Source organism: Coenobita brevimanus, chromosome 87 (genome assembly GCF_032717465.1).
Source record: "Coenobita brevimanus isolate Jiangsu-jjx chromosome 87, ASM3271746v2, whole genome shotgun sequence".
NCBI lineage: Eukaryota > Metazoa > Arthropoda > Malacostraca > Decapoda > Coenobitidae > Coenobita > Coenobita brevimanus.
This window is the reverse complement of record NC_137040.1, coordinates 15,255,497-15,270,341: the sequence shown is the minus strand read 5'-3', so window position 1 is coordinate 15,270,341 and position 14,845 is coordinate 15,255,497. Positions and strand designations below refer to the sequence as shown.

Sequence of the window (14,845 nt, the reverse complement as noted above, 5' to 3'; positions counted from 1 at the left end):
ATGCCACATACAAAGATCCCTTAGCACATAGGGAGTGCTCTCTCAATGTCAGGAGAGGCAACAGCTCCCTAAACTTCTTTGTACCACTCTTCACTCTAGCCACAGAGCTAGCTCCAGCCCCACGTCCAGCACATAACATGTCTCCCAAATAACAAAACTCTTCCACACAGTCAAGAAACTCATCAGCAAGCTTAATCCTTTCATGCCTGACAATCTCCACCTGCTCTCCCCAACACACCACACACATAAAATCAGCACACAGAAAATCTGCATTATCTCGTGGTCTTCCTCTAATACCCCTACATCTCTAATGCACCCACTTACCACAAACACTGCACAAGATGGAATTACTTGCCACACCCTTGTAGCAAATTGCACATGGCCACTCTCCCTCTTCCTTGACAGTACTGCCACCAACTCTAGATATCATCACTTTTGTTTTATCTGTATTTACTCATAAGTCCTTATGCCCCAAACCATCTCTCCACTTCCTAAAGCTTTCCTCCACCTCCCTTTCATACCCTGCAATCAACACCAAATCATCAACATACAACTTCTCCCACAGGAGTCCATTTCTGAAGTCATGTGAGAGGGCTTCAAGTACCATGATGAGCAACAAGGAACTCAAAACTGACCCCTGATGCACACCATCATTCAAGGAAAACTCATCACTCAAATCTCCATTCACTGTTACCTGGGTGCGAGCACCCACACACATGGCCATAACCACCCTAACCAGTTACTCCTCGATCCCAAGCTTTCTCACTGCTCACTTCACCACCTCTCTAGGGACTCTGTCAAATGCCTTCTCCAAACCGACAAAAACAAAGTACAGTTCCCTTTTCTTTCCTATATATTTTTCCTGAAGCTGTCAAACAATGAATATGGCATCAGTGGTCCCCCAGCCTGGCATAAACCCAAACTGCATCTCATCAATAATCACTCTTTCTCTAATCATGCCTTCTAGAACTCTCTCCATTGCCTTCATTATCTGATCTAAAAGCTCCATACCTCCATAATTTCCTCTTTCCAGGGAATTACTGTTCCCCTTGTACACATTTACAATTACACTCTTCAGCCAGTCATCCTGGACAACACACTCATATATAATTGTATTTATCATGTCAGTTAATAACCTCACTCCAATATCTCCTGAGGCCTTCACATTTCAGTAGTCAACCTAGACACACCTGCTGCCTTCCCCACCTGCATCCTGCCTATTGCCTCACTCACAGTAGCAGTGTCAATCAAAGGCCAAGGGACAAACACTCCTATAATATCCCGATTCTCCCTCTTCACCTGAAAAGCCACCTTAAATTTCATATTCTTTCTTTCCACACGATTTAGGTTATCAAGTAAAAGTCTCTGTGACTCAGACTTCACCCTGTATACTTCTCTTCTAACCCTACACTAGCTTCAATAAAATACACAAGTGCACCACCCAAAGTGAAAGATTTAACAGTAAAGGTATCTTATCTACTCAATGGTTATGTTTTCTGTTAGTTTATTCTTGCTACTACATATCAATTTTACTCAGGTTAAGGGAGATTCCCAGTAGTGGAAGGACTAATGAAAAGAAAATCCCTCACAAAGTAGTAAATCATCCAGAAGTAGCAATAAGAAAATGCAAAATGCATTATTACATATGTGTTGCCAGTCAAATAAATGTAATTCTCAGTGCCACATTCTACTTACAACTGAAGGCTTCACAGCACTTCTTCCTTAGCAATTTATTCTACATTCGGTCAGGGATACCTTGGAAAATGTAGTTCTCTGGGCCATAATTTAGGTAGCAAAGAAGGCTTCTTAGCAGGGGCGCACCCAGGAATTTTCTAAGGGGGGGGGAACGTGGTGAGGCGAGGTCAGGTAATTCGAAAATTACGGGGAGGTCACATGCAGGTTTAGAGTCAGGGAGCTGCTGGCTCATGTGTTACTCTTTGTTTGTACTTGCCAGTTTTTCATGTTTTGCTGTTATCGAAACAAATATATATAAATTTTTAAAGGACCCAAAGAGCTAAGGGGGGTGCCTGGACCCAGTGGCCCCCCCCTTGGTGCACCCCTGCTTCTTGGCATCTCTTTCATATTAATTCACTTTGCACATGATGCCTTTTTTCTCCAATTGTACAGTAGCAATGCAAACTATATCAATATTAAAACATATAAAAATAACATAAAAGAGAATATTGATGTGCAATATACAGAATGAATCACTAAAAAAGAGGTGCTATGAAGCCACCTATGCCACCCGGAATACAATGCTGTCCTTAAGCAGCATACTAACTGTACCATTGAGGGTGGCACACTGTAGAGGTGTTTGTCCAAGCTGATTTTTGGACTGAAGTGCATGGGAGTTCCAGCGGTAGAGTAGGAGAGCAGTGGTATGGTGTCCCCGGGTGCAGGCCCAGCTTAAAGGGGTGCAGCCACGAGAATCTTGCCTTAGTGCGTCCACCTCCCCCTCCAACACTAGTGATGGGTTTTCCTCGCGCCACCGAAGCAGTGTAACTATTAACCTGATCAAATGATGTCATGCTATTAGATATGATGAAAATATACTACTGTTATAGAGAACAAATGGCTAAAACAAATGGATGCCTAATGGTCTAGTGGGTCAAGGTGGTCTGACCAGATCAAGTAAAAGTTTTAAGAGAGGCTGGTACGCATTACAATACTCACTTAAGATTCCTCAAGGATGAGCGACTGATCACTTTCACCTTGCTATTCTTGTTGCCCCAACCTTATATGAGCAAAAACCTGGAGGACTACTGGCTGAAGTTGCCATTCTCCAACAGACCACCATAATTCTTTCAGAGAATAGTGAAGGAGTTGAGGGACATCTGTATAGCCAGGAAGCAGAGCTACCTAGTTCTCTCCAATAAGGAGATTATGTTTTCATCCCCGTTTGTTTGTTTGTTAGTGTGTCTGTCTGTTGGCAGGATTACCCAAAAGCTAAAAGAGAGATTTGGACCAACCTTGGTGGGTAGATAGTCAATGTAGCAGGGAAAAATCGATTAACTTTTGGGACCGATCAGGAATGTATTACAGATTCTGGATTGAGAAAACACTTTTTTCGAAACCCCAATCAATGATGAGAAATCCTGAGAAAACACTTTTTTCGAAACCCCAATCAATGATGAGAAATCCTGAGAAAATACTTTTTTCGAAACCCCAATCGATGATGAGAAATCCTAAGCCATTACTGTTTGGAAATTACGCTGCCCTTGTCGGACAGATGCACTCCACTGACAGCCCCTCTAGTTATATCAATGCCATTACATGAAGGGGTCCCCCTCCAGGAACACTTTCACCTTAAATGATTGATATCAGTCACCTAGCCACAGGTCCCTATGTTCTAAATGGGGCAAGATTTGTATAAAGAGTTAATGAATGCATGGTTAATAAACATCCCTACACTGTAAAAAATTATACATGAGTAATTCACAATGCATACATGAAAGTTAAAGTACAGCAAAGTTAAGGAGGAGACCTAGAATGAGGCAGAGGGATGGGGTGGGGAGGTATATGAATGAGGGTGGTGTAAGATGGGAAGGGCAACCAGATGGCAGAGGACAGGCTGGCATGGAGATGATATGTTCATGAATGCCCCCCCCATCACCTAATTAATAAATGCATCTGGCTAGACAGACAAATACACTTACATAGACAGACTGACTGACATATATATGGACAGACAGATAAATAGATAGTCTGAAGTATAAATGCTCATCTGAGACATGTAACAAGTTACAGTATGAAAAAAGTCTTTCTGTACGTTACACATGAATATCTATGCCACAACACTTGTCAGTGAAGAATAAGGGCTATGAGGGCAGCTAAAGCCTGAGTTGTGGAAAGAAGGATGAGGATAATGATTAATGATAAAAAGTGGATTTTCTAAATCAAGGTGTATGCAGATGATGCTGTATACCCTGCCAACAATAAGCAGAACTCTGCATATGAGTTCTGAAGTTTGTAAATACCTTAGAAGTAGGGCAAGTTAAAGGTAAAGGTGCAGGCAGATGCCATGAAGTGCTAAGCTGCAGTGCTCATCTGCATATCTGAGGCCTATGAGCCTGTGGCAGGTTATCCTTAATTTTATCCTGGAACAAAAAGCCACTGTTTCATCCAGGTTACCACAGTTAATTCCCCTAGGTGTTACCTTAGTTACCCGTTGTACTTAGTAACCCACAAAGGGTGGATGGACACCAATAATAAAGGGCATCAGCAGGCTCTTTGATAACTAGCAACACTAACCACTCAATTACCGTGGCAAGGATGAGGTATAATTTAATCCCTAAAGTCCGAAAATCTCCAGGCCTGACTGCCACCCCAGCCACAAAAAGGCATCAACTTTTCAACTTTCACCAAGGGAAAACTTTCTCTTACCGATTTGAAGAGCTTGAATTTACACACCTGAAAATGCCAAACTCAGTCCCATAGGCCTAATGGTTATTGCACAATTGACTATCAAATATTATTATAGTTACCCATTATGTCCGAATGAAAATAGGAAAATTTTGGCACATACCTATTTTTCATCACATAACCTTGCATTAATTACCCAAATCAATATGAAATATGTCCCAGGCGTAAAACAAGCTGTATGAGTGTGCATAAAGAAAGGGGAAAAAATTACTTTTGCATGCAATATGAAACTATACTGATTCACCGCATAGATAAATCATTCAATAAGACGAATATTTATTTATAAACTGAATTGTATAAATGAAGAAAAACATTATGATAGTATAAAGAAATGAAATAACTGAGCAAAAAAAATTCTACTACCATCTCCCCAGCCAGAATAAATATGGGCATTTCACACCTCCAACCCTAGGCTTGTCCTGCAAAAATATTAGGTTTTGCAGGTAAAAATACAATAAAATACATGTATGTGTTATATAAAAAGCTAAAAAACCTGTACTGATGTATGCAAATGGTCAAATGAAAAAGAAATAATTAAAAAAAAAATCGTAAGTTGCAGGTACTGTGCCATACAATCACAAAAGTTTCCCATTGAAAATGATGGAAAATGAGTAAATTATAAAAAGAAATTAATATTCTTTGGCAAATAACCTTACATAAATAAATAATAACAGATATAATATACATACTATTGCATAAAACAGGTCGGGGGTAATAGATTGTAAGTCAATGACATAATAGTGTGGTGTTTGGCTTGCTTGGTAACACAGTGTTGTAATGCGTTATTGTGAAGAGAGGGAGGGTAGAGAGGAGGAGGGGATGTGGGGGGCATAAGCAGGGAAACAAAGCCTATCTACATACACCAACCATGGAGTAGGGAGGGTCTAGGGGTGATTTGGGTGGGAAGTGACAGTCAGATGAGGAACCAATGGGGCAGAGCTAAGTGGAGTTGGTGTGAGGGGGCTCTGGCAGGTGGAGGGGGGTGGGGGGACCACAATAGGGAGGGAATATGCCTGCTACATACCCCAACAATGGTACAAAGGGGGTATGGGGGAGATTTGGGTGGGAGGAGACAATGAGAGGAGGCTCCAATGGGGCACAGGGAGGTGGAGATATGGCCAAGGGGAGGAGGGAGGCCTCCCACCACATCCAGGGGGACCAGTCATGCCAGACACCACCAAATATTGTTGTTTCCATTTGCTAGCTTCCATTTACATCATCAAAGAAGCATGACAACCACTCCCAGTTTTCTGTGGCTTCTACTAAATCGATGTGGATCAGACTGAATGTACATTGTCTAAAACACATCAATCGATGATGAACGGTCTTTAGGGGTTAAATATATATAATAGTATCATGATGGCTGTTGTAAGAGAAACTGACTTTCACTGTGATGTGCTAGTGAACAGAGAGGAATATGAACTGGTGAAAGTGTTAAAATACTTTGGTACAGTAACAGAAATGAAAGAGAAATATGCATGGCAAGGGGAGGCGAGTAGTGAAACAGGGAATAAAGGTGGTTAATGCTATGAAGGTCTTGGTACAAAATAAAGGTCAGATTATGGAGGCTGCAAAAAACTTGCATGAAACAATATTAGTTAAGACATGAGTCATAAGTAATGAGTATGGGCAGTGGAGAAGGGACTGTTAAGGAATTCGAGTGGTAAGTACACGAATCTACTTTCAAGTGTGAATGTGAGACATTGGTATGGCATGAGTGTGAAAACTCAAGAATATGGACAGTGGAAAATGGGTTGTTAAGGAATGTCAATGGTGTACATAATGTGGAATGATAAGATACAATGAACGACGTGGAATAAGGTTCTACTCATATTAGGGGAGAAAAGTGTGTGTTTAGATGGTACAGTATGGTCATATGGAGAAAATGAACATGCACAAGGGAGTGAAATGAGTTGAACAGAGGAGGAAGCATGTTAGGCCAATTCACCTAGCTATGCCCAGATTAGGACATCACCCAGCACTCCTCAGTGATCAGCTTAGATTTGGGTTGGATGGAACCATCGACACATGCCCTCTTGCAGAACAGCCCAACAAAACATAACCCACATTATGGAGTACAGCACAACACATGCCACACCAAGACGCAGACACAATGCCAATGGAGTAGGGAACCTACGGGATGACCCCAGTGGAGCAGTACCTAAATTGCAGTCTATGGATCTGCTGGGCCCAGTATGACTGGAGTTCAGCAACAACAAAATCAACAACAGCACTGCTTTACTCATTTCACTCATTCACTGCTCTACAGTATTTCTAAAACAGTTCTGATCTACGAAGTCTGTTCAGGATGTATCTGACCTTAGGTTCTAAAAAAAAAATAAATAGATAACCTGTTGAGCTAGAACACTAATCTCCATCAAAGTTGGCCCCTTCTGACATGACACACGTAGCACGGTGTTCGTTCCACTACCTAAAACATTTTTCAGTCAGTTTTTGTATCCCCTGCAAGTGCTTCATTGAATTCATCATGAGCTCTTCTCTCATCTCAAATTGGGAACACTTCCAGGGTTCTGAGTTTGGGGAATGACCAAAAGTCACATGGAGTCATGTCTGGTGAGTAGGGAGCCTGCCAGACCTGCAGGATGTTGTGCTTGGCCAAAAATTCCTGATTCAGTTGAGGAAAATGGGCAGGGGCATTGTCATGGTGCAGCTTCCAACTTACAGCTTTCCTAAGGCCTGGTCTCTTCCACTGAAATGCATCATGAAGATGACAGATAACATTGAGGTACAGTAGTAATGTCTGTTGACAGGCTGACCTTCTGATGCGTATTCGTGAAGCAAAATGTCATGGTAGTCAAAAAAAAAAAAAAAAAACTGTCAACATGTGAGTGCATTTCACCTTGCTGTGGACCGGTCATGCTTTTTTGGCTGAGGCAACACTGCATGTTTCCACGGGGACAACTGTGCTTTGGTTTTTGGGTCGTATCCATAGACCCAAGTCTCATCTCCAGTGATAACAGTCTTCTGAAAGTCTGGATCACAATTTGCACCCTCCAACATGTCTTGAGCAACATTCATCTGAGAGAAGAGATCATGATGAATGTGAGGAAGCACCAGCAGGAAATACTGAAAACCAACTTTGAAAAATGTTTCAGGCAATGGAAAGAACACTGGGCTATGTGTGTCAAGTCAGAAGGGGCCTACTTTGAGGGGGATTAATGTCCTAGCTCAACAGGTTAGCTATTTATTTTTTTAGAGCCTAAGGTCAGAGCTTTCTGAACAGACCTTGTATCTCCTTACTAAACTGGAATTTTGTCTATTCAGTACCCATCTGTTTGAGTTCTGTTTAGTCTGTTCACTTTTATGCCCTAACTAATACTGTATACTCCTTATTTCTCTTATTGACTGCTTAAACACCTCAGTTAATTTTTACCAACCTCCAGGCATCACATGAGGCTCAATGCAGGTCTGTACAGACTGTGCTGACAGCCTCACATGTGGCACAATTTGCTCTGGTTATAAAACAATGACTCAAGGGAGGTAAACTGCCTACATATAACCAGGCTGGCAAGGGTTACATCATTCCTCTTCATCCTCGTATGCAGATCACAAAGTTCTTGCAACAGAAATCAATGCTCTAAGAATCCTGTTGTTGTTATGACTGTTGGACCATAAATGTGTTCATTAGTTGTCTTATGAGATCATCAACATCTTTTCTTAGGTATCCACTGTTGGCAGAACTGGGAGGTTCTCTTTAACACCACCAGTAGTCGAAGTTGAGTTGTGTGTAGAGACTATTTTGATGAAAGAATTAATATGCATCAGTATCTCTTAGGGCATTCACTTCCACCACTGAGACAAAATCAAAAGTTGGTAGCTTTACCACAGCATGAACTCGTTTTATCATTAGGATGCACTTTTGAAAACCGACTGTACAATGACTAATTATATGATGAATTTGGAGCTGCAGCTATCGTATAAGCAAAAAACAATTGTATGATGAGAAATCATCCATCACAGTGATAACATAAAACAAAAAAACAACTGTTAAGTAAAAAAAAGATATTAAATTCACATGGTGGCGAAGGAACAAATACTGAATGAACGAATAATGAGTACTGTATATATGCACTGTATTTCAGAAGGAGTTGGTACTTAAATGAATTACCACATCCATGAATGTCACATGAAACAAAAAAAATTGTTAAATGAAAAGATCCTCAATTCATACTGATCATATCAGTGAATGAAGACATACTGAGTGATCAAATAATGAGTATGTACTGTATTTCACTGAAGAAGTAGTTGGTATTTAATTGAACTACCACATCATAAACTATCACATCTCCTTGAAGGGGAGCTGCAAGGCTTGGTGGGTGAGTTTGGGAGAGTGTGTAAGAAAAGGAATCTAAAGGTGAATGTAGAGAAGAGTAAACTTATGGTCTTTGAGAGAAATGAAGTCAGTGATTGTATAGTGAAGCTGGATGAGGAGGAAATGGAAAATGTGTGTGCATTTAAGTACTTGGGTAGTGTGATAAGTAAGGATGGAAGGATAGAGGGTGAAGTGCTTGAAAGGGTACAACAAGGAAGAAAGGATGCTGGTTCCTTGATAGCAGTGATAAGAAACAAGGAAGTCAGCATAGAAGTGAAAAAGTTACTGTATGACAGTATTGTGATACCAACTCTAACATATGCAAGTGAAGCTTGGACCTTGTTGGAGGGACACAAGTCAAGAACGAGAGCAGTGGAAATGAGTTATTTGAAAGGAGCATGTGGAGTCACATGGAGAGACAGACTGACAAATGAGGAAGTGAAGGAACATTGGGGTGTGGATGTAGATGTGATAGGAAGCATTAGGAGAAACACACTGAGATGGTTTGGCCATGTGGAGAGGATGGAGAGCAAGAGACTAATGAGGAGCATGTATGTGAGTGAGGTGGAGGGGGGGAGAGAAAGGGGGAAGCCAAGGATGAGATGGAGGGATGGAGTAGAAAGATATATGAGAGAGGGTGGGGGGTGAGCTGGGAGCAGGGCAGTGAAGCAGGGGACAGGGTGACACGGAGGCAATTTGTTTGTGGTCACCCCTTATGAGATTAAGGCGTCTGGCAATAGACAGATAGATATTCTTGACATTCAAAACTATAACTATCTATCTATTATGCATATATATATATATATATATATATATAGGATGGAGAAATAGAAGAAGGGAGGGACGGGAAGAAGGAGTATTTGTAAGGAGAGTGGAAAGCTTATTAGAGGATCAGAAAAAGGCAAAGTATATGAGAGAAGTGGAGGAACAATTGGGCAAATATGAATTGGAGCAGATGGGAGACGTGGAAGGTGTGTGCAGGATATTTACAGAAGAAATATGTGCAGCATGTGATGTGGTGTGTGGGATGAAGAGAAGATGGAGGGGTGTGCAAGGAACAGCATGGTGGAATGAAGAGGTGAGGCAGGCTGTGGCACAAAAGAAGAAAGCATACAATGAATGGATGAGAAATAGGGGCGTGGAAGAAGTTGAGAGGTGGAAGAGAGAGTTATATGTAGAAAGAAAGAGAGAGGTGAAAAGATTAGTAAGAGAGAGTAAGAAGAGAGCAGATGAGGAATTTGGAAGGAACTTGAGTGTAAAGTGGAGGGACTGTAAGAAAATGTTCTGGAAAGAGGTGAAAAGAGTAAGATAGGGTGGAAGTGAAGGTAGCAGGGGAGTGAAAGATAAAAATGGTAGATTACTAGTGGAGAAGGGAGAAAAAGTGAGCAGATGGAGAGAAATACTTTAAGAATCGTTGAACATAGAGGATGGAAGTAATGCGAGTATAAGTGGCTGGGGAATGGCTGGAAGGAGGAGGGAGGTGAGAAGACAGGAAGAAATCAGTAGGATAGAAGTTGTGGAAGCAATGAAGAAAGTTAAATTGGGGAAAGCCCCAGGAATTGATGGAGTGTGTGGTGAAATGCTGAAGTATGGGGGAGAGATAGTAGTAGAATGGATGTGGAAAATGTGCAGATTGGCCTGGGAGGAAGGTAGAGTCCCGGAGGATTGGAAGTCAGGTATAATTATTCCCTTGTACAAAGGAAAAGGGGAGAAAGAAGTGTGTGGTAATCATAGGGGCATCTGTCTTCTTAGTATAATAGGAAAAGTGTATGACAGGATACTTATTGACAGAGTTAGAGAAAGAACAGAGGAGTTAGTTGGAGAAGAACAGGGAGGCTTTAGGAAGGGAAGAGGTTGTGTAGATCAGATATTCATTCTTAGATCTTTAGTGCAAAAGTTTCTAGAGAAGGGAAAGAAGTTGTATGCAGCTTTCGTGGACTTAGAGAAAGCATATGACAGGGTGGATAGACAAGGATTGTGGAAAGAATTAAGAATATATGGAGTAGATGGGAAGTTGTTGAATGCTGTGAAGAGTATGTATGATGGTGCTAAGGCTGCAGTGCGTGAGGATGGTGAACTGAGTGAATTTTTCTCTTTGAAGGTTGGGTTGAAACAGGGATGTGTCATGTCTCCATGGTTGTTCAACCTGTACATGGATGGGGTAATAAAAGAGGTACAAGGTAGGGTAGTGGATGTTGGAGTGGCCCTGGTGAGAGAGGGTAGTGTTTGGAAACTCCCCATACTGTTGTTTGCAGATGATACTGTGTTGTTGAGTGAAGACGAAGGAGAGCTGCAAGGCTTGGTGGATGAGTTTGGGAAAGTGTGTAAGAAACAGAATCTAAAGGTGAATGTAGGGAAGAGTAAAGTGATGGTCTTTGAGAGAGGTGAAGTCAGTGAATGTACAGTGAGGCTGGATGGTGAGGAATTGGAAAATGTGAGTACGTTTAAGTACTTGGGTAGTGTGATGAGTAAGGATGGAGGTTTGGAGGGTGAAGTGCTTGAAAGAGTGCAGCAGGGAAGAAAGGTTGTTGGTTCCTTGAAAGCAGTGATAAGAAGCAGGGAAGTGAGCATGGAAGTGAAAAAGTTACTACATGACAGTATTGTGATACCAACTCTAACACATGGAAGTGAAGCCTGGACGTTGCTGGAAGGACACAAGTCAAGAGTGAAAGCAGTGGAAATTAGTTATTTAAGAGGAGCCTGTGGAGTCATGTGGAGAGACAGGCTGACAAATGAGGATATAAAGGAGCATTGTGGTGTGGATGTGGATGTGATAGGAAGCGTTATGAGGAACACACTGAGGTGGTTTGGCCATGTGGAGAGGATGGAGGGTGAAAGACTGATGAGGAGAGTGTATGTGAGTGAGGTGGAGGGGGGAAGAGGGAAGGGGAGGCCGAGGATGAGCTGGAGGGATGAGGTGGAGAGGTATATGAGAGGGGGGGAGGGTGAGTTAGGAGTGGGGCAGTGAAATGGCGGGGAACAGGGCGACGTGGAGGCGATTTGTTTGTGGCCACCCCAAACGGGATTGGGGCGTCTGGCAATAGATAGATAGATAGATATATACGAGTATATATACAGTAAAAGCTTGATATAACGAATGCGGGATAAAACAGAAGCTTGAAAAAACGGAACAATTAGTTTCCGTAAGGTACTTGTAATATTCCGGAAGTTTTCCATTCTGTAACGAGGCATCGAGTTTCCGTACAGGAAACATGCCAGTTTGTCCGTGGCTGTGGAAAAATTGTGATGCACCGCAACGTTTCCGGTCGATTATGAGGCACGGGGCTTTGTCACAGGCCGCGGCAAAAAGCTGCTTGTCCCATGCCAGGTGAGGCTGCTCACCTTGCTGCAGCCTACCAGCAACCCTCGCAAAGTTCAAATCTTCTCTCCAAGTGTGAGTGATTCCCTTGGCATTGCAAACTTTTTTATGCCTTTTCTGTAGAAAATAAGCAAACCAATCATTCGCCATGCGTAAAGTGCAGGAAAAAAAGGAAAGGGTGAGGCTTTCTCTGGGTCAGAAATTAGAAATACTCTCGAAAACAGAACGTGGTATACAGTGAAGACGATCATGACCAACTACAGGGTCAAGACTCAGACAGTGAATAGGGAAGCATCACACCTGACACACGTTTGGGGGGCTGTGTCAGGAATAATTCTACAAACAGGTCATATCCTCTAATTTGGAGGTGAGTTTTTATTACTGTTTTATTTATAGTATTATTATTACTGTATTATTATTATTATTCTTGGTTCTGTCTGCTATGTGTGTATTATGACTAGCATAGGCAGCATGTGTGTATGTAGCAAAAGCAGCTATTTAGTGGCAACTGTGCATGGGCTTCAGATCATGAGCAAGCGAAGAAATATGGGAAAAATCGCATATTTCCAGAAAATTCCATTCCAACTATAGTTTTGGAACGGAACCTTGAAAAGGCGGAATATTTGATAAAATTGAATAGGGGTTGGCTGAATTATTCTGTTATATCAAGCATTTACTATATATATATATATATACATAAATACAGTAATCCCTCCAATATCCGACGTAATAGAGCCATAGGCAGGTCCGGATAGTGGTCCTGTCCGGATATTGGGCCCCAGCTTATGGACTTGTACTTATGGACCCTAACTCAGAGAAACACCTATGCAACTCCCTCTGGACAAGCATTGCACCTATTTAAGACCCAAATCATGCCAATAAGGGATATAAAAGACTGAAATAAATGCAAAAGAACCATAAAATGAGGTTTTAGAGGTGAGTTTATACAATATTAAACATTCTGGGTACTTACAAGTCCCTTGCTCCTGGACTGGTTTGAAACGCCAGTTTGCGGTCCACAGTTAATCCTCTGCACTCTAAATTCTAATTTCTTAACACTGCACAACACTGTAAATTCCTGTGTGTTCTAGTGGTGAGGTATTGCAGTTTATTCACTGTTTATTCACAAAAAACAAGCACCTGTGGCTTGCACTCCTATGAGCATCTGCTCTCGATCAGAGTTAGGCTGTGACTGTTGATGATGGTGGGGTAACAGAGTTGCCAGATCGCAACAGCCACATTACCAATCTCCTCAACTTTCATTACCAAATTTAACTTTTCATTACCAAATTCGTAAAGCTAGCATTTATTCTTCACTAATTATATATACAAGTGGATATACATGTAATCACTGTCCTTATAATTAACACCATGTTGATTATTTTCACGCTTTGTAGGGTAGCAGATTAATCAGAGAGAGCAAACAATCCACCATCTCCATCCTGTGTATCCTCATACATGTGAAAAATCCATTTGGTAATGCATCATTCTGATTTAATACCAAACGAATTTTTCATTACCAAATTGGCCCACACTTGGTAATGAAAAATACCAAATGGCAACCCTGACAGGGGAAGGGAGAGGGGGGAGGAAGGAAGGGGTGAAGGGACCATGGTGTAACAGCTGTTCGGTGCCAGGCGGCAATTTCAATTCGAATTTTTTGCGGTTTTTGGTCCATTTTGGGAATATTGGATCCCAGGACGATTATGTCCGGTTAGTGGGGATGTTCGGATACTGGGCGTTCGGATATTTGAGGGATCACTTATATATATATATCTATCTATCTATCTATTGCCAGACGCCTCAATCCCGTTTGGGGTGGCCACAAACAAATCGCCTCCAAGTCGCCCTGTCCCTCACCATCTCACTGCCCTGCTCCCAACTCACACCCGCCTCTCTCATATACCTCTCCACCCCATCCCTCCATCTCATCCTCGGCCTCCCCCTCCCTCTTCCCCCCTCCACCTCACTCACATACACTCTCTTCGTCAGTCTTTCACCCTCCATGGGTGTTATTTTCACTAATAACAACATTTCTCTGGCACCAATTACACACTGTTGGTGCGATCCTACTAAATGTACGCATATATGTACAGTAAGTCCTCATATTTGTACGCATTTTACTTCAACGCCTCGTTTTTCGCGCAAAAAAAACTTCTGAGTTGTCTCACAATTTGCAAATTTCCCCACAATTCGATGCTCCCAGCCGGCAGCCGACACTCAGCAAATGATGCGTACCAATGCTCAGTCTAGGCACTGTCCATTTTTCCATGCAACAGTTTTCCATGATATTTAAACAGCAGGCATAGCAGGACAGCAGACACACGTAGTTTGTTATTGTTCATGATCGTAACATACGATCTTCAGCCATGTCGTGAATATACAGCAGGTCCAGCTGGGCAGTAGACACACATGAGTTTGTTACTGTTTGTGATCGTAATGTATGATCTTCAGGTGTGTCATGCTACTACTGTATTTCTTAACAAAGAATCGTTACATGTTTCTCACAACATTATTTAGTTTTGTTTTGATGGGCAAATACCTGAAATGGACGTAAAAATAAAGCTTATCGATATTTAAGGAAGAAAAGAATAATAACCATCCCAATACAGAGATGGTAGACTCAGCCCACCAATTCTATATTATATTTAACTATATTACAGCCTCTCTTCCCTGTAGCAGTGAGTAAAATAATGTTGTTATAATTTCTCCCTTCCTTTTAGTGACAAAGAGGGCACATAAAATGACCGGGGTTTAGTTAACTGACTTTG

At 41.8% G+C, this 14,845-nt stretch overlaps 1 protein-coding gene across 1 annotated transcript in view; it reads right to left on the bottom strand.

The window, feature by feature from the left end:
- The window catches only part of Camta (Calmodulin-binding transcription activator), a 1,827,966-nt gene that overhangs the window by 819,765 nt on the left and 993,356 nt on the right, over window positions 1-14,845 (bottom strand). Inside the window, exon 20 of the mRNA XM_080281035.1 lies at window positions 2,287-2,510. Coding sequence (XP_080137161.1) covers window positions 2,287-2,510 — 224 coding nt within the window. The remainder of the gene's footprint in view (window positions 1-2,286; window positions 2,511-14,845) is intronic.